At 58.0% G+C, this 17,582-nt stretch overlaps 1 protein-coding gene across 1 annotated transcript; it reads left to right on the top strand.

The window, feature by feature from the left end:
• The first annotated feature begins 1,636 nt into the window (after nucleotides 1–1,636).
• On the top strand, nucleotides 1,637–16,460 carry BNIP3 (BCL2 interacting protein 3). The gene is made up of 6 exons (XM_074297198.1): nucleotides 1,637–1,933; nucleotides 9,933–10,086; nucleotides 12,427–12,511; nucleotides 13,831–13,937; nucleotides 14,070–14,219; nucleotides 14,798–16,460. Exons 1-6 carry the CDS (start codon nucleotides 1,885–1,887, stop codon nucleotides 14,841–14,843), a joined length of 591 nt encoding a protein of 196 aa, XP_074153299.1. The 5' UTR covers nucleotides 1,637–1,884; the 3' UTR covers nucleotides 14,844–16,460.
• The last annotated feature ends 1,122 nt before the right edge of the window (nucleotides 16,461–17,582 follow it).

Raw genomic sequence — 17,582 nt, 5'->3', positions numbered from 1 at the left:
CTCAAGGAGGAGCCCCAGCCGTGGTCCAGGCCTGGAGACTCAGGACAGTCTGGGAGTTTGGGTTCTGAGGAGTTGGGGCGAAGCATGTTCTGCTGGGATTGTTAAAAGGAATTCTCTGTCCTGGATTGGGGGGAAGGGCACATGGAAGAGAGCCCGGCTGGAACCCCGGGAGGGGGAAGCAGTTACCCGCGCATAATCTCTCCGCCCCCTCCCCCCTAAAGCCCCGGGATGGGGAAGCGGGTCCAGATCCCAGCAATTCCTTCCGAGGTTTGGTCCCCCGCAGCCCTCCAGCCTCCCCCCATCCCAGAGGTTCAGAACCCCGGCCGGGTGTGCTGCCTCTGCTCCCGGGCACCCGATCTCCTCCTCCCCCTCGCGCCCTCATCCCCGCTCTGCCCCGCCCCCCTGCTGTGCACAAAGCGCAGACACATTGGGCTGTGGCTCCTTCCCTGTGTACAGCCTCCTCTTAGGGAAAACGGCAGGTTAGGGGGCGCAGGGACGGAGTGGGAGATTCAAGCTTTGTCTTTGACATTACTTGCTCTGGGACGTGCTACGTGTTCCTAGACTTTTCCAGCCTCAGTCTTCTCATACATAAAATGGGGACAACGCCTACCTTTGGGGGAGGCTGTTTGTGACTGAATGTGGAGCGTTTTTCCCATTCACATCCCGGCCTGCATCGGGCTGCTCCCAGCCCTGGGAGTCGGGAAGACCTAAATTCACATTCGGCTTCCGCTGACACCGGGCGGAACGACCTCACCCGCGGGTGGCATCCGGGGGCCCAAGGGAAGGGCGGGGCCCTGAATCCCCCTCCCCGGCCCCTCCCCCTCCCTGAGCCCCGGCCGAGTCCGGCCTGCCCTGGCTCCGAGCAGCCCGGCAGGACGGCCGGGGCTCAGGAAGGCAGGCCCAGAGCCCGGGCTCAGGCCTGGCATTCTGTAGGTGCCCAGTGGATGCCAGCTTTGCGTCCCGGAGAGAAAGGCAGGGGTTGATCCCGCTCCTGGAAAAGGCCCGGGCCGGCTGCGCCCGCGGGAGGATCCCACCCCGGGTGGCCCCTCGTCCTGGGTGCCGGGACCCAAGCCAAGAGCTCCTGCCCTTCCCCCTCCCTTCCCCCCTCCCCCGGGATGGCAGAGGTGGGGCTCTTCCTGGGGCAGGTCTCTCGGGGTGGGGGTGGGGGAGGCAGGGAGCCAGGCCTTGTCCAGCAGAGCCTCCATCCCGGAGTCCAAGGCTCCCCTCCCCCAGTGTTTACAGCGGATTCGTCCCGCCTCTTCCCTCTCCCCCTCGGCCCCAGGGTCCCAGGCCTCCCCTAAGGGTGGGCAGAGCGCTCTCTCCCCCCTCCCCCCCCGCGAGATCGAAGCCCCCCCCTCCTCCGGCGAGGGGAAGGCTAGTCAGCCCTGCCCCGCGGCGAGTTACAGCCTTCGAGCTCCCCTCCCCCCGACCGGGCCCCAAGGGCTCTCCAGAGACCTGGGGGGAGGGGTGGCCGCTTAAAATAGCCCGGCCCCGCGCGGCGGGAGTGGGGGCGGGGTGGTTGTTGTTGTTGTCACGTCGCAGTGGCTGCGGGGGGTGGGGGGAGGAGAACGCGTGACCGACCCCGCCCCCCCGTGCGTCCGCCCCGCCCCGCTCGGCCAATCCCGGGCCCCGCCGCCCCCGGGCCCAGAGGAACCAGGGCGGGCGGCGTTTGCGGCCCTCTGGGAAGGGGACGGAGCGCGGCGGGCTCTGCTGGTCAGTGTCAGGGTCACGGTCAGTGGCGGTTCCTGCAGCCCGCCCCCTCCCACGTCAGCGCGGCCCAGGAGCGGCCGCTGCAGCAGCAGCCGCAGAAGCAGCGGCCGCGGCGACCCCCGCGGGCCCCCCGGCCAGGCCGAGTCCTCCCCGCCGAACCCGCAGTCCGGGGCCATGGCGCAGAGCGGGCACCCCCCGCCACCGCCCGAGGAGAACCTGCAGGGTGAGTGCCGGGCTGGGCCCTGCCCCCCCAAATCCGGGCTCTCCCGCCGATGCCTGGAACCCGGGGCGCCCGAAGCTCTGTGGGCAGGGGGAGCGGCGTGGAGTGATCCGGGGCCCGGGCCCAGGAGCGCGGGGGACCCAGGAGCTCGCGCTCCTCCCCTCCCCGGGCTGAGAAGTGGCGATCTCAACCTGGGAAAGGCCGCGCTCCAGCCCAGAGCCGGGCAGAGAATGCGGGGCGCCGCGCTGGGACCCGAAGGGGGCCTCCTCCCCTCCCCCCCAGCTCCAGGCCCGTCCTCTCCGCGAGCCCCTGGCCCGGCCTGGAGACCGGATTTCCTTATCTCCCCCGTGAGGCTCCGTCCCGGGGGCCCGAGGGAGCCCCACCCACGCCGGCCCTTTGTGGGCTGGGAGGCCGAGGGGGCTCTTCCCGGCCTGGAGTGCTGGGGCGGGGGCAGTCCCGCTCCGGGCTTAAATCCGGCCCTAAACCCTGGGCCGAGGCCACCTGGAGCCCACTGCTGCTGGGGGGGGGGGGCGGGGAGCCAGAACCTGAGGGAGGAGGGAGCCGAGGCCCGGGGAGGGAGCGTCGGCGGTAACTTCGTTACCTTCCCCGAAGGTTCCCTCCCAGAGTGAAAGGCAGAATCTGCACCTGAGTGTTGGGGAGGTAACTCAGTATCCCTGGTCCCAGAGCAGAAGTGGGGGGAGGGGCTCGCCTGGGCTCCGGGGCGGGGGAGCTTCCTCAGGGAAACGTCTCGGGCTCCGCGATGAATAGACCGGGCAGAGTCCAGGTGAGGACCTTCCCTAAGTAAGCCCTTTAAACGAGGAGGGGGGGGCCACAGGGAGAGGAGGGGTTGGGGCAAGAGTCCTCCAGCTGGGGAGGGAGAGGGAGCCGAAATAAGCTGCTGCGGGAGCCTCGATGCCAGGGCCGCAGCTCCCAGCTTTCTGGCGGATGGCACTCCTGGGGGTCTGAGCCGCTCAGCTCCGGGGCGGGAGCTTCCTGTTGCCATCCTTTGTCCCTAGAGGTTCCTGGCCCAGAACATCCTCCATCCGGGAGAAAAATTAACTGCTCTTGAGCTGGGCGCTAGGAAAAGTCTGCTTTCTCTAGCCGCTATCTAGAGCTTGTGCAGTCATTGGGGAACCCATATTCTTGAAGTTTGAAATGACCTGTTTGTAAAATGTCTCATTTCCTTCATTCCTTTCCTCTTTCCTTCCTTCCTTCCCTCCCTCTTTCCTTCCTTCCCTCCCTTCCTCCATATTTCTCTGTCTCTCCCCTTTCTCCCCCTTTCCTTTCCCCTCTCTCCCTCTTGCCATGAATTCAGCCTTCCTGGGCTTTAGCAATCATTAACCAAGAAAGGCCGGAGCTCAGCTGCCGCTCTGGGCTTGCCCTTGGAACACATCACCAGGCTCCGGCCCCCCTTCCCCAGTTTGTTCCCTTGAGGTGGGAAAGGGGGCTTTGAAGAAGGCTGTAGGAAGAATGATTAACCGCCCCCTTGGGCTCGGGGGTGGGATATCCGTGGCCTGCAAGCCTCCTTGTGGGAAAGCCAGCCTTCCAGTCTTAACCTCTAGGTTGAATCTAGGAACACAGTCCCGGGCTCCAGACTGCTGAGGTTTCCTCTGGAGAAATACTTTCCCAGCCCCCCCCCCCCCATAACAACTGTTGCCCTGCCCCCACTCCGAAGTGAGAAGTAGCCTGCCGTGGCCACCTCCCTTCCCTCTGGCCAGTAAAGGGGCCTGGCGCCACATCTAGGTGACTGGGAAGCCCCATTGCATTAGGATGAACTATTTGTAGCAAAAAGGCAGCTGGGCCCAATTCTGTTCAGCGCGCATTTCCCATATTGTCCAAGGCTCTGTGCTGAGCATAGACTTTCAAAAGACCTGCCAGGCAGCGAGGTGGCCCAGTGGTTAGAGCATAGCCCTGCTCTCTGGAAGCCCCGGTTAAGTTATTACCATCCCTTAAAAACCTGCCCTCCATAAGACAGCACTGAGGGGAGAGACCTGGATGTGATTTGGTGCCGGTCCTCCATCTCTGACAGAGCCGGCACATCGGGGGGAGTGTCGGGCCCCCTTCCTGAGAGCCCCTCATTAGCTGCTTGCAGGTAGAATGGCAGCCCCGGCCTGGGAAAGGCTGCTGGGCAGGCCATCGGCTCCATGGCAGGCTCCTGGGCCCAGAGCTGGAAGGGGCCTTTGGGGCCATCTGATTCTGACTCTGGCTCCCTTGGCCAGATCTCTCGGCAAGAAAGGGGCAGAGCGGCCTGGGATCTCTGTGCCAGGCTCCCGGGCTTCCTTCCAGTTCCAGCTGCCTTTTCGCTTGCTCCTCCTTTATGTGGCATTTTCTCATCATTTCAGTGGGCCATAGGTAACGGCTTTTAAAATCTCATTGAGCTCAATCGTGCTTCCCAAGAGCCGGCTTGCCTTGGGCCTTGGGCCTCTGCATTAAAATCTAAATTTAAACTCTTAGGGAGTGCACAGTGGGGGCCTCCTGCTGCTCCGCTAACTTCCTGCTGCTCCTAGACAGCTGAAGCAAAGTGCTGAATCACGGGGGGAGGGAGGACGGGTCCCTGGCCGAGGACTTCGGAGGGGGCTGGTCCCCTCCGCCCCCATCGGTCCATCTAGAACAAGCTGGGGACACTAGGAAGCGGGTGGAAACTCAGGCTCAGCCTGCGTACGTGCAGCCGGACACGCAGCCTCCTCCTCCAGGGCTGGATTGCTGTGGGAGCCGTCATGTGGGACAGGCCGCTGCCCCGCGTGAATCCGGGTCACCGGACAAAGGCAGGGGGACTGCCCGGTTCAAGCGGCAGCGTTCCTCTACGTGCGCCGGCCGTCCTGGTGCTGGCCCAGAGGTGGAAAGCATGGGCCAGCGGAACGGTGCCAGGTCCAGTTTCTTCCCCGGCCTCTCCTAGGAGGCTCTTCTTGGTTTAGCAGGTTCCTTTCCTTTCGCTCTGCCTTCTGGGAAACCAAGCTAGAGGAGCTTTGGGGGTGCTGTTCCTTTTCCTCGTTTGGCTCCCAACTTCTCAGCCTAAATGACGTGTGTCAGGGGCCATTCCGGGAGAGCTTAAGGATCAGCGGGGCTCTCCAGCATCCATCCCCTTAGCTGAGGCTGCTGCCATCTGCCTCCTCCACAGCTGCTTTGTCTGCCCCGGCCAGCTTCCTGGAGGCTAGGACTGGGTGCCTTTGTCTTAGCCTCTGTAGCCTGTGGCACAGTATCTAGCACACAGTAGGTGCTTCATGAATAGTTGCTGATGGGCTGATTAGGCCATCTGTCATTTTCAAGTTAGGTAAATCGGGCCCCCAAGAGCAAAGTCTCCATCTTTTCCCAGGTTCTCCATGGCAGGGAGTGAAGTCAGGTCCTGGTCCTCCTCCAGATCCAGCATTCTGCTTCTGGCCACCCTGTTGCCAGCAGCTAGGAAATCTTCCTTTTAGGAAATCCGAATTAAGAATGATTTTAATGGTGAAATAATAAACTCAGTGTGGCTTACATTGCGCCTTAAGATTTACCGCCCCGTTGTTCATACAAAGTATTATGCTAGGTGGGGGCCACAAGGGCTGGCCACGGGTATTGGAAGGGCGGCTCCCTCTTGGAGAGGGAGCTAATGGCATCTCTTCTGCTGCCCGCAGAGACCAGAGCTTGGAGCAGTGTGCCAAAGGGGCAAAGAGGCAGATTGAGCTTTAGAGTCCATTTTCTCCCATTAAAACAAGACTAGGCTATCTCAGGGGAAGTTGGGACCAGTCTCCCAGGAGGCCTCTGGGCAGAGGCTGGACCATTACATTCCAAGCAGAAGTCTAGGGGAGCGTCTTTAAGGCAGTATTGGGACAAACTGACCGTGGACTTTCCTTCTAAAGCTTATATTCTGGAAAGAATACAGAGGGGAGAAAACCCAAAGCTTATACAAATTCTTATTTCAGCGCTTTAAAATGGATGGGAAAGGGAGTCCTAGACCCGGGCTCCTCAGAGGAGCAGGAAAAGTTGAGAGGCAGAGAGGGGAAGTCACCTTAGCCCCAGGTATATTTGAGAGAAGAAGCCCTAGTCAAGGGACCCAGGTATCCTTACCTTGGGAGAGCTCGAGCAGCTCTCTGCTGGGCCTGGTGGCCAAGACTTTCCCTGAGGGCTACAAAACCTGGGAACCTGGAGACCCCCCACCCCCACCCCCTGAGGAGTTTATGGCTCATCCCTGACTGACTTGGACTTCACCTAGTTTAATGCTTTTAAAAGATTTCCTACTTAAAAATCCCCAAATAAAGTGAGCATTTCCATATGTAAAGGAGAACAAAGAAATGCAGATGAACCTGCTAAGTTCTCCTGGGCCTTTTCCTGTAAGCCTGGATACTTTCCCCTTGAAACTTTAAAAGGAGCCTGCTTATCTGTTTCCTTCTCACTTTCCTTCTCTTTTCTTTTGTGCAATTAAAGAAACACCCAAGTTTAAATAGCCCACTTTTTCTTTTGGTGCGCTCTGAAGTCCAGGTAACCTTTTCTTTCACCAACCCTTACTGGAAAAATTCCCTCGTCGTGATTATATGTAACCCACAAAAGTTCCCCTGTAGATTGGATCCAGCAATGTTCCATTCTTTACCTTGCGGAAATCCCTGGTGATCCTGAGTGGGGTAGCACGTTCAAACCCCTGGGTTGGGGTTGGTCACTGCAGTGACTGGAGTTCTGAGTCTTTCTAAGTTGATTTTTTATTTTTTTTTAAACAATGTTATTATTGTGTAAATGTTGCTCTTTCTGCTCACTCTTCTCCCGGGCTCTGAATCAGTTCCTAAGTCTTCCCACATTTCTCCAGATCTCTTCTCCCTTTTCATGTGGCACAACACTATTGATACAGTGGTTCCGAGGGGAGCCCTTGGGGAAGCTAATTCAGTTCCCATTTGCTCTCCCCTGGCCCTCCAGTGGTCCGGAGCATCTCTCCCGTTTCACTTGGTGTGAAGGTTCAGAAGGGATCCCAAAAGGGGGGACACCGGGTCCGAGGTGTCTCAAAAGAATTTGCAGGCTTGAACCCATACCTAAGTCAAGGGGCAAAGTTGATTTTTGTAATGTGGAAGCTGCCTAAGTTCTGAAAGAATCTAACAAATTTATCCAGTTCTTCCGGTCACTGATATGCTCATTTTATGGCCCAGAGGTAGAACTGACGAGTGGTGAGTGGTCTGTTCACTACCCACTCTGTCAGTCGTGTTTGTTGACAGATTGTTGGAACAATCTGAGGTCAGAGGGCCTCAGGAGCACTAATTTCTCTTCCCTAAAATCTAAAGGAAGAAATAGATCCCTAGGCCAGGAGACTTGTACTCTCATTGCTGAGCAGATCCGCCAGAATAATAGTACTCCCAGGATCCCAAGCCAGAAGACTATAGAATCACTGCCAGTGCTAGAACAGAAGTACCCCAAAGTCAGGGGGACCTCCCTACTGCTGGCTCCCCTAGAAGTTCTTCTCCATCATTGGGAAAGAGCTCTCAGGCTTGGGAAGCTTCCCCCGGTCTCTGACTGAAATGGGCTGTAGCTTCCACCCAGGATTCTTCCTTCTGCCCGTTGAATCAGCCCATCCAACCATGGAGTCCCCTTTGTCACAATCCCTCCCAAGCAGCTACTCCAAACTTTGTTTTTCTGGCCCCGGAGGGGAGGCCTAGGGAGATAGGAAAAGGCCTCATGGGACAGGGAGCCAGCATCCCTAGATTTCTCAGTGCTGAGCTCTCTAAAGGATGGGAAAGGCGTTCTTCAGGAGGCAGCCCAACAAGCGCAATGAACTGCCGCGCGTTGGGGATGCCAAAAAAGGCTCCAAACCGTCCCAGCTTTCCGAGGGCTCCGTCAGGTGGAGATAATTACAAGCAGCCCTGTGAAAATGGGACCTAGGGAGGGAAGGCGCTGGCATTGAGAGAGTCCAGGCTGGGGCTTGAAGGAGGCAGGTGGGAATGAGTGAGAGGAGCCCAGGGACCGCCAGTGCAGAGCCGAAGGGGAGAGCGTTCTGTGCAGTTGGCCAAGGCAGGACAGTCACGGGGTGTGGGAAACTTCCTAGAGTTTGAGAAGACTGGGGAGGTGAGAAGGGGCCCAGAGGGAAGGTTGGGAGTCCCTGGGGTTTACTAAGCAGAGGAGTTGACAGAGTCAGCCCTATCTTTAGGCAAGATCCATTTTATAGGTAGATGGACTCAATGAGGGTGGGACTGGAGGCCCCCCCAGCAGGCTGGTAATGAAGGCTGGCCCCAGGAAGAGACCCTCTGATACTCCAAGCCCAGCGCTCTTTCGGGTCTTGCTGGAAAATCCTGCGTCTGTTTCCGATGCTCTGACCTCCCCCTTGGCTTTCAGAAAGCAGCCATCTTTAATAATCTGCCGCTTGCCCATAAGGCCCAGCTTCAGTTTCCTGAGCATCTGTGAGTGTTGCCCATTGCCTCCCGAGGAGCTCACTTGGGAAGCCAGGCTCGTCCTTGGATATTTTCCCCATGTCTGGGCCTTTCCTCAACAGCTACAAGTAATGTGGGAACATTTTCAGACTTATCCAGGCTTCGGGGTGTGTGTGGAGCATTCTAAAGGGCCGCGCCTGGACTCCGGCCACCTCCCGAGTTTGCTCATCCATCCCCGGGCTCCTTGAATGAAATGGGCCATCGGCCCGGTTTTCTCTCACAAACATGACATATTTAGAGACAAAGGGCTCTTTGTGAGCAGGGCTCTGCGTCCCCGGGTGCCTGGCTTCCCTCCTCACAGCTTTGCACACTGGGCAAGGGCAGCTACTGTGCTGGCTGGACTGTATCCATTGCTCTTGGCAGGAAACCCCGGGGAAAGGGGGCTTAGCTCTTTGCCGAGCCCTGGGTCTAACCTGGGACTCTCTGGCCACCTAATGCAACGTCTCCGCCTTTTTAGATACAAAGTCGGACGGGGGAAGGGCTCTCCCAAGTGGTGAATAGCCAAGGCTGGTCTTGGTGGCCTGGTGGAAGCCTTGGTGGTCCATGCTGGGAGGTGGCGACCTCTGGCTTCAAACTGTGCGCTTTCCCATCAGCCCCAGATCTTTCTTCCCACAAGGGTACAATGTGTTTGGTGGTTTTTTTCCTTTTTATAAAATTCATCATTGTTTGCCATCCCCCGGTTCTTTGGGCCTCAGTTTAGGGGAAGGCCAGAAATTTGCCCCCTCACTGTAAACTCCACTTTTTCAAATCGCTTTGAGTTGTCCTTTGTGCTTAGGGAGGTCCCCGGTGACACCGCAGTGTCAGGGTTCAGCGTCAGCGGCTGACGGGCCCAACACGAGCTTGGAAAGCTCTACCCAGATAGGCTGCGTGACCTTTTCGAGCAGAGACGGCTCCAGCTTTGTGCCTCTCACCTTTCTAAGCAGTTACAAGCTGTCAAACATCAGTTTGCCTTTCAGGGCTTCATCAGCTACTGAAACCTCGATCCCACGAGGCGAAGGCAGCCAGCATTCATTAAGCTGTTTCAGGCTCTGTGCTCAGCCTTTACAAGTAGGATCTCAAAGCACAGCTGGCCAGCTCCCTGTCTTGGAAGGCTCACTCTGTTCAGGGCATCCTGAAGCTACCAGGAAGGCCACATTTAGAGGAAGAAATTGGGGCCCAAGTAGGGAATGCATTTACCCAAGGGGACTTGTGCAGCTTCTGAAGCAGAGTTGGCCCTGAGGTCATTTGCCAACAGATATTTGGACTTAAGGCTTGGAGTGAGGGTTCAGACAGGAGCCAGAATGGACCCAAGTTCCAAGACAAACTGACTCTCCGATGAATCCTCATGGATTTGTTTCATTCCCTCAATGCTGAGAGAGAAAACCCTTTTGATGGTTTGAAATTTGGTGAATTAAGGGCTTTTTCCATGTTGATAACAGTTGCTTTGGGAGCAGCTGAGCCATTTCACAGATGAGGAGACTGGCAATGGCTCATGATCTCCTTGAGGTCACAGGGACAGTGTCAGAGCTCAAGTTGCCCCCGAGTCGTCTGGCTCGTGGCACACGTGTGATGGGAGGGGGGGATGGAGGGCTGCTGCTCAGCGCGGGGCCCCTCTCCAGCTTTTCCCCTGGCTTTGCCCTCAGGTTCTTGGGTGGAACTGCACTTCAGCAGCAATGGCAATGGCCACAATGCTGTGCCAGCCTCTGTCTCAGCCTATAATGGCGACATGGAAAAGATTCTTCTGGATGCACAGCATGAATCTGGAAGGAGCAGCTCCAAGAGTTCTCACTGTGACAGGTAGGCTTTGTCTGGGGGTGTGAGGGCATGGGGTAAGGGAGGAAGGCAAAGCTGCTGCCATACTGTGCTTCTGCCCATTCCCTTCTCCAGTGGCCAGAAACAGGAGCAGCGTCTGCTTCCCAGCCCGGGAGGAGAGATGGCATGGGGCGGTAGGAGCTGGGGTGGTCACAGTAGGCCTCTTGTTTTCTGTGTGTCCTTGAAGTGACACGCTCAGTGGCTAGTAATCAAGATGGCGCCCGGGGAAGGAACTTAGCCTTGAGGGTCAGGGTTGGGACAGAGCCTGACCAAGGCTGGAACCCATCTAACATGGGCTGGCAAAGGCCGATTTGCCTGGTGTCTTGTAAATAGTATCCAGGTCTTCAAACAAAGAAGGATGAGAGAATGCAAAAGCTGCCCAGGGTCTCCAGTAAGTCAGATCCGGGCAGAGAAACTACCATTAAGGGAAAAGAATTGCAGGTTGCATTGGGGGACACTGAGAAGTTTACAGTAAGCAAAAGCCAAGAAAAGGGCCAGGGATCAAGTGACCGAAAGCATTTACTGGAAGCTATTGGCTGCTAGTGGCCAAATAAGACGTCCTATAGGAGAGGACACGTAAATAAACTTACAAGTAAACCTGCAGATGAATTCATATCTAGTATAGACAAATGCAGGTTGGGTAATGGGGTGGAGGTTTGGTGTTTGAAGGAACCCAAGGATTCTAAGAAGTGACGGTGAGGGACGTGATAAAAGAATGACAGAGATTGCTGTTGTACAGGCATCTGCCGAGACAGATTCGCTCCCAAAGCAGAGTATCTGGTTACTTCTTGACTCGCCCAAGTGACAGTTTCCTCTTTCAAAAAGACAGAGGAACCATCAAGGGAACATTGCAATTTGCCCCGCCTGCTGGGGTGGAAACGAAGGGAAGGAATGTCTTTCCACAGCGGGTAAAAAGAGTGGAAAGTTTGGTGTAGGGCACGGCAGGCGCCCGAGACCTGGGAAGAGCAGGTTGGGAAAGGTTTTTGGTGAGCTATAGACTAAAAGTCTCAGGCAAGGCCAGGGGGAGATGGGGCACTTTTGAAGAGTGAAATTCAAGGGGAAAGAAAACGAATGATTCCACTGAAATATGATGGAAATTTTCTGAAAAGTTCAGTGTGAGTGCCGAGGAGCTCAGCACTCGAGTTTTTTTTATAAAAAGGCAGAAAGAAAAGGAGGGAGGGAGGAAAGGAAGGTAAGTGATGGAGGTGAGTGTGATATAAGCTTATGAAAACAGAGTCAGGAGTCCTTGAGCCCAAGATGCTCTGGGCAAGATGAAAAGCAAAGGAGCCAAATCTTTGGGATGGGACCGACCCCCTGTTTGGGCTTGGGCGGTGCTGATTGGCCACAGGAAGAAGCAGAACGGTTCAGTTTGGGTTGCTCCTGTTTTCTCTGCAAGGACCATGACCCTTGGAAACAATGACAAACAGAATTCATAGCCAAGATGAATGAGACAATAAAGGTGCTCTCCGTGGTCCTGAACCTGATGATCTGCCGGGGAAAGTCAGAGAAGTGGGCTCCAGGCCGCTGGATTTCAAGTGCCTTTAGGCGGCAGAATTCAGTGGGTGTCTTAGGGACACCCCATCGGCCTGGCAGATGAACTCCAGTAGATTGGGACCCCAGTGGGGCACCCCATGAATCTGTGCTCTCATCCATGCCGTGAGCGAGGACACAGAAGGAGGAAAGCAGAGGTTCGCAAAGGTCTGGATGAACTAGAACACTAGAATTGGTCTAACAACCCAGAATTCAGGGTAGACGAGTGCTCCATGATGGGCTAGGAGGAAGCACACTCTGAAATGAAAAGTCTAATGGGCGTTAGCGGTGGGAAGGAACATCCCAAAAGGCTTTGTTTGAGAGGCTGAGCTTCCAAGAATAGGGCCGGGGACAGTCCTGTGGCCCTCTGCCTTCCCTGTGTCTCACCTGGGCGGGCTCAGGGGTCAGCTCTGGCCCCACAGGTTAGGAAGAACGTGGAGAGTGTGGAGGAAGAAGACCAGGGTGGGCAGATCTGTCCCAGGAGGATGATCTGAAGGACAAGGGAGAGGGGAGGCAGGGAGGCGAGGTTCAGCTATTTAAAGCAGGATCAGAACCAACACTGATGGGGGGAAAGGGGCAGAGCCCAGGCTGACCTAACAGAAAGGGTCTCAATCCTTGGAGCATCAAGACTTCCCGGCCATACTGGGGGTGGGATTCTGCCTCTGTGGCTACAGCTTTGCCTCCTCGTTCGAGGATCATCTATCTGTAGCTTCGTTCTCTGCTCCCTGGCACCTCCCACTGAAAAAGGGTCTGCTAATTTCTTTGCCCTTTCCCCCAACCCTCATTTTTGTCAAGCCCACCTCGTTCACAGACGCCCCAAGATATTAACAGAACTCCCGAAGTGGATACTCACAGCCTTGGAGAAAAGAACAGCTCCCAGGTAAGAGGGGCGGAGGAGGATGGGCCCTTACCCCAAACGGGGCGTTCTGCCTCATGCGGCGTCTTAACTAGGCGACCCGGACCTCACTGAGCAGTCTTGTGCCCGGCCGCATGTTCTGTTGGCACTGGGCGCCAGCAGGTGGTTAATGTTTGGGCAGCTGTGCCCGAGCCCAAGGCCACGTCAGGACTGATAGCGGTCACGTGCACAAAGCACGATGGAGAGTTTGCAGAGCTCACCCACACAAGTTTATTTACAGACCGGGGAATGCCCGATGGCTTCGTGTTGTCATGGCGTGGGGCCCAGACTGCAGGGTCGGGGAGGGGAAAGAGCTGGGTTTGGGGAATTGGGGGATGGGGAAAGTCCCAGGATCTCCCTGGGCCTCAGTTTCCCTATTTTTAAAGTGACTCTGACTTGTGCTAGAAGGTCACTGAGGTCCTAGAGAATTTCATGAAGTGTGCACGTCACACGCACAGATTTGATGGTCAGTTCTGACCACCTTGGGCCTTGAATAATACATGCACACACACACAAACAATCTCACTCACACACACACACACACACACTCACTCACACACTCTCACACCCATAGGCCTCCCCCCTGCAGAGGTTCAGGGAGGAGAGAAATGATGTGTCGGGGTCACGTGGCAGAGAAGGAATTGGAAGCCACGTCTTCTGGCCCCTAGATCCTTGCTACTACACCACACTACCCCCTGAGTCTCCCATTAAACAGAAGGGGAAGTTGAGCCCTGGAGAGGGGAAGAGTCTTGGCCAGCCGTCCATGGCACCCAGCTTCCCCAGGCCCAGCCTCCTCAGTGGGATTTCTCCCGCCTGCACGTGTTGGGACGGCTGCACAGCCTGTGGGACCTGGCTGGGGGGAGGGCTCTGTGGGGGGGGGCTTGCTCCAGAGACACCCCCCCCGAGTGGTGAGAACCCCAAAGCTGGAGGTTTTCAGAGCACTCCCTTCCCTGGAGGCTGGGGGCAGTGTGGACAAGAAAGGAGCGCTCTTCCACAGCTGCTGTCTGAGGCAGGATTCGGATTCTGCTGGGGTTTCCATCACAGCGGCGGGTTCAGAGGTGTGAGCAGCCCAGCCCTCCGGAGGCTCCTGTCCCTCCTCCTCGTGAAAGGAGGGCTCTCTGCCCGTCTGCAAGGCTGCTCTCTCCTCACTGGCAGCAAATGGGCTCTGCGTGTCCGGGAAGTGTCCATGTGGCCGGCATGGGGCGTCAACCCTAAAGGGGCGCCCGTGTGGCCACTGCCGGGAGTCCTTTTGGTTTCCTCGGGCTCTCCGGGGCCCTTTTCAAGTAAGTTCCATTTTGTTTTAGTCTGAAGAAGATTACATGGAAAGAAGGAAAGAAGTGGAGAGCATCCTGAAGAAGAACTCCGACTGGATCTGGGACTGGTCCAGCCGGCCGGAAAACATCCCCCCCAAGTGAGTGGGGGTGAGAGGGGGGGCAGAGGAGAGCCGGGGGTGGGGGGTGGCGAAGGGCAGTGGGCGTGGGGGCTGACTCCCCGTTCCCAGTCTGGGAGCACTGACCCCGGCCCTCACTTCCCTCCGTCCCAGGGAGTTTCTTTTTAAGCACCCAAAGCGCTCGGCCACTCTCAGCATGAGGAACACGAGCGTCATGAAGAAGGGAGGCATCTTCTCCGCGGAGTTTCTGAAGGTCTTCCTCCCGTCCCTGCTGCTGTCTCACTTCCTCGCCATTGGCTTGGGGTGAGTGCCACTGGGAGGGAAATCTGAGCCGGGAGCTCCCTTTCGGGGGTCTGATGAGCCTGGCCCATTGGGGACCCCCCAAAAGTGGTCTGCCTCTGGGCTCCACTGCAGAAGTCTGCCCTGTAACGTGGGCAGCACCACCTTCCTAAGCATTTAAGAGCCCAAGCACAGTAGATGCCGGAGTTGGGGGCAGAGACTCTGGGGGGGCTCTGGACAAACATCATGGCAAAGGTGGCGAGTTGGCGGCGGAGGGAGGCGGGCGGGCGTGGAGCACGCCAGATCGGGCAAGGGCGGGTTGGCCGGATGGCGCCTCTGCCCAGCGAGGCTGGCTGCCGAGCCGAGGGACCTGGCGGTGTCTTAAGGCTGCACTCGGGGGTTGGGGCCTAGAGAGGGAAGGGCTCTGGGCCCTGAGGGCTGGGAAGCTCACTCTAACAGGAGGGCCCTGCCTGTCCTGAACACCCCCCGCCCCCCAAGTCCCGGGGAAGGAAGCAGGTGGCCGAGGAGGGCCGCCGCCCAGGTCTGCTCGGGCCGCGGCCCGGGTGCTGTCCACCAAACTCTTGCCGTTGCTTCTCCCTCAGGATCTACATCGGAAGGCGAATCACCACCTCCACCAGCACCTTCTAGCGGCGGTGCGGAGCTCGGCGGGCGCCGGCCACTGTCTCTGAGCATGCAGAAGGGGATCCGGGGGAAGTCCCTCCGTCCGTCCGTCCGTCCGCGATGGCTCCTGTGGCTTGTGTTCATTTGTCGTGTAAATGTCGTGTTCCTAGTTCAGTAGAAAGGGAGGATAGGTCTGTGTATTCATTCCCAGCCCCAGCGTAGGGAGCAGCTCAGGCTGATTCGCCTCCTGTCCGGGTTCGCCCTCGTTCTCGGGGAAAGCCCTCCCGTCCCGATGCCGAGACCTCCTGGACTCCCGCGAGATCCCCAGACTCCCCAGTTCCCCGCAACAGTCGCTGCTCCTGTGAACAAGTGAATCGTGTCATATTAAAAAGCATTATGTTTAGGGGCACTGTAGTCACGCGGGGTCCCAGAATGCCCTCTGTGCCCATTTGCCCTGCCCGGGGTCCCAGAACACTCTCTCTGTGTCCCATTTGCCCTGCCCGGGGTCCCAGAATGCCCCCCTGTGCCCATTTGCCCTGCCTGGGGTCCCAGAATGCCCCCTGTGCCCCTTTGCCCTGCCCAGGGTCCCAGAATGCCCTCTGTGCTCCTTTGCCCTGCCCAGGGTCCCAGAACACCCTCTCTGTGCCCATTTACCTTGCCCGGGGTCCCAGAACACTCTCTCTGTGTCCCATTTGCCCTGCCCGGGGTCCCAGAATGCCCCCCTGTGCCCATTTGCCCTGCCTGGGGTCCCAGAACACCCTCTCTGTGCCCATTTGCCCTGCCCGGGGTCCCAGAACACTCTCTCTGTGCCCGTTTGCCCTGCCTGGGGTCCCAGAACACCCCCTGTGCCCATTTGCCCTGCCTGAGGTCTCAGAATGCCCTCTGTGCTCCTTTGCCCTGTCTGTGGTCCCAGAACGCCCCCTGTGCCCATTTGCCCTGCCCGGGGTCCCAGAATGCCCTCTGTGCTCCTTTGCCCTGCCTGGGGTCCCAGAATGCCCCCCTGTGCCCGTTTGCTCTGCCTGGGGTCCCAGAACGACCCCTGTGCCCCTTTGCCCTCTCTGTGGTCCCAGAACGCCCCCTGTGCCCATTTGCCCTGCCTGGGGTCCCAGAACGCCCCCTGTGCCCATTTGTCCTGGCTGTAGCAGCCCCTCAGCGCGCTTCTGCTGGTGGTCTTCCTGGACGAATGGGGGGCAAGGGAGGAAGGCTTCGAGGTGGGCTGCTCGGCTGGGCCCAGTCTCTAGCACCGACGCTTGAAGTCTGGCCCCGAAGCCGAGCGGTTCCCCACGGAGGGCCCGGTGTGGCCGGCAGCGTAGCAGGTGGCCGCCCCCCGCTGGGTCGGCTCGCTTCCCCGTGCTCCCCGCTAGGCCCACGCTGTGCTCCTCTGCCTTTAGTACTTCAGCCCCTGAAACCGGGAGGGGAGTAAGTGCCCCTCGGTTTGCCAAACCTGCCTGCGCTGGGGTCCAGTTCACCCGAGTCTCGGGAGCCCACGAGAGCGCCACATCCCCCCGTTTTCCTTGGGGCGAATCTTGTGAAAGGAGGTCACGTCTTTGCCGTGCTGGACACTCTGGGTTTCTCTTTGTCTCTGGCGTCCTCCCTGTCTCTGTTCATCTGGGCTGAAATAAATGCGACCTTCACATTTGAAAAGGAAACTCTGCTCTCCTCCTCTGCCATCAGCCCCCTTCCTGTGCAGAAACGGGCCCCACGCCGCTTCTCGGGACATCCGGGTTGGCTCCCTTTGTCCGGGTTGGCTCCCCTTGTGAGATGCAGCTAAGGAGGAGGTCCCGGGCCCCCTTTTTCTCGGCCGCCCGCCCCTAACGAAGCTCGGTGCACAGTAACGGCCAAGTGCCCAAGCACCGTAAAAAATGCGGGACCTTCCCTTTTTCTCTCCCTTTATACTACATACTCCTGCCCAGAAGCCCCTTTCCTGTAACAGAATGGAAAAGCCCCGGCCCCTGAGTGGGATGGCCCCCGTGACGTTCAGCACCCCGGCCGGGAGCTCTGCAGAGAGGGCGGCCGGTGGGCACGAGGCCTCATGGCTCTGACCTCAGGACGGCCGGGGGGAGTCTCCTGGTCTCACTGCTGACCGTAGCTCCCTCCGCCTAGAGCCTGCACCCAGTCAGCCTGTCAGTCCGCCCCGATTCGCCACCAAGCTTGGCATTCGGGGCAACTGAGGCCCTGAGGTAAGTGAGACTGTCCAGATCCGTAATGTGCTCCCAGAGCCGACAGTCTGATGCCCCGAATGTCCGTGATGCTCTCAGAGTGACCACCCTGTCTCCCCGTATTTGAGAAACTGATTTTGAATGGATACAAAGGCAGTAAGGACCTACTGTGTGCTGGGCACTGTGCTAGCTATTGGGCACAAGCTGGGGAGCAAGGTCTGGGGCTCCAGGGGGTGACACGGGGGAGTTGGCAAAGCCCTCTGCGGGTGGCAGCAGGGCAAGTACAGGATGCCCGGCTTGGCTGGTGGAAATGCCCTCCTCATGACTGGTCATGTCCTTAAATAAGCAGCCCAAAGGGGGCTTGGACACCAGCTGTGGCCTTCTGGTCATGCTAAGGAGCCCTCGGGGGCAGTTTCCAAGTGATTGGCATGAGGCGACCAGGAAGAACTGGTCTGAACACAAAGCCCGATGGACAGTTAGCTTTTAGCCTCTCAGTGACTGCATCCCACTCTTCCTCATTGTACAAAACCCAATATGGTGGCACCCAGTGGGTCGGGCAGCTTGCGCCAGGCTCTGCCGCCATCCCGGCCATGCCTGAAGCTCGAAG

This window comes from Sminthopsis crassicaudata, chromosome 2 (genome assembly GCF_048593235.1).
Source record: "Sminthopsis crassicaudata isolate SCR6 chromosome 2, ASM4859323v1, whole genome shotgun sequence".
NCBI lineage: Eukaryota > Metazoa > Chordata > Mammalia > Dasyuromorphia > Dasyuridae > Sminthopsis > Sminthopsis crassicaudata.
This window is presented reverse-complemented; position numbering and strand designations above follow the sequence as displayed.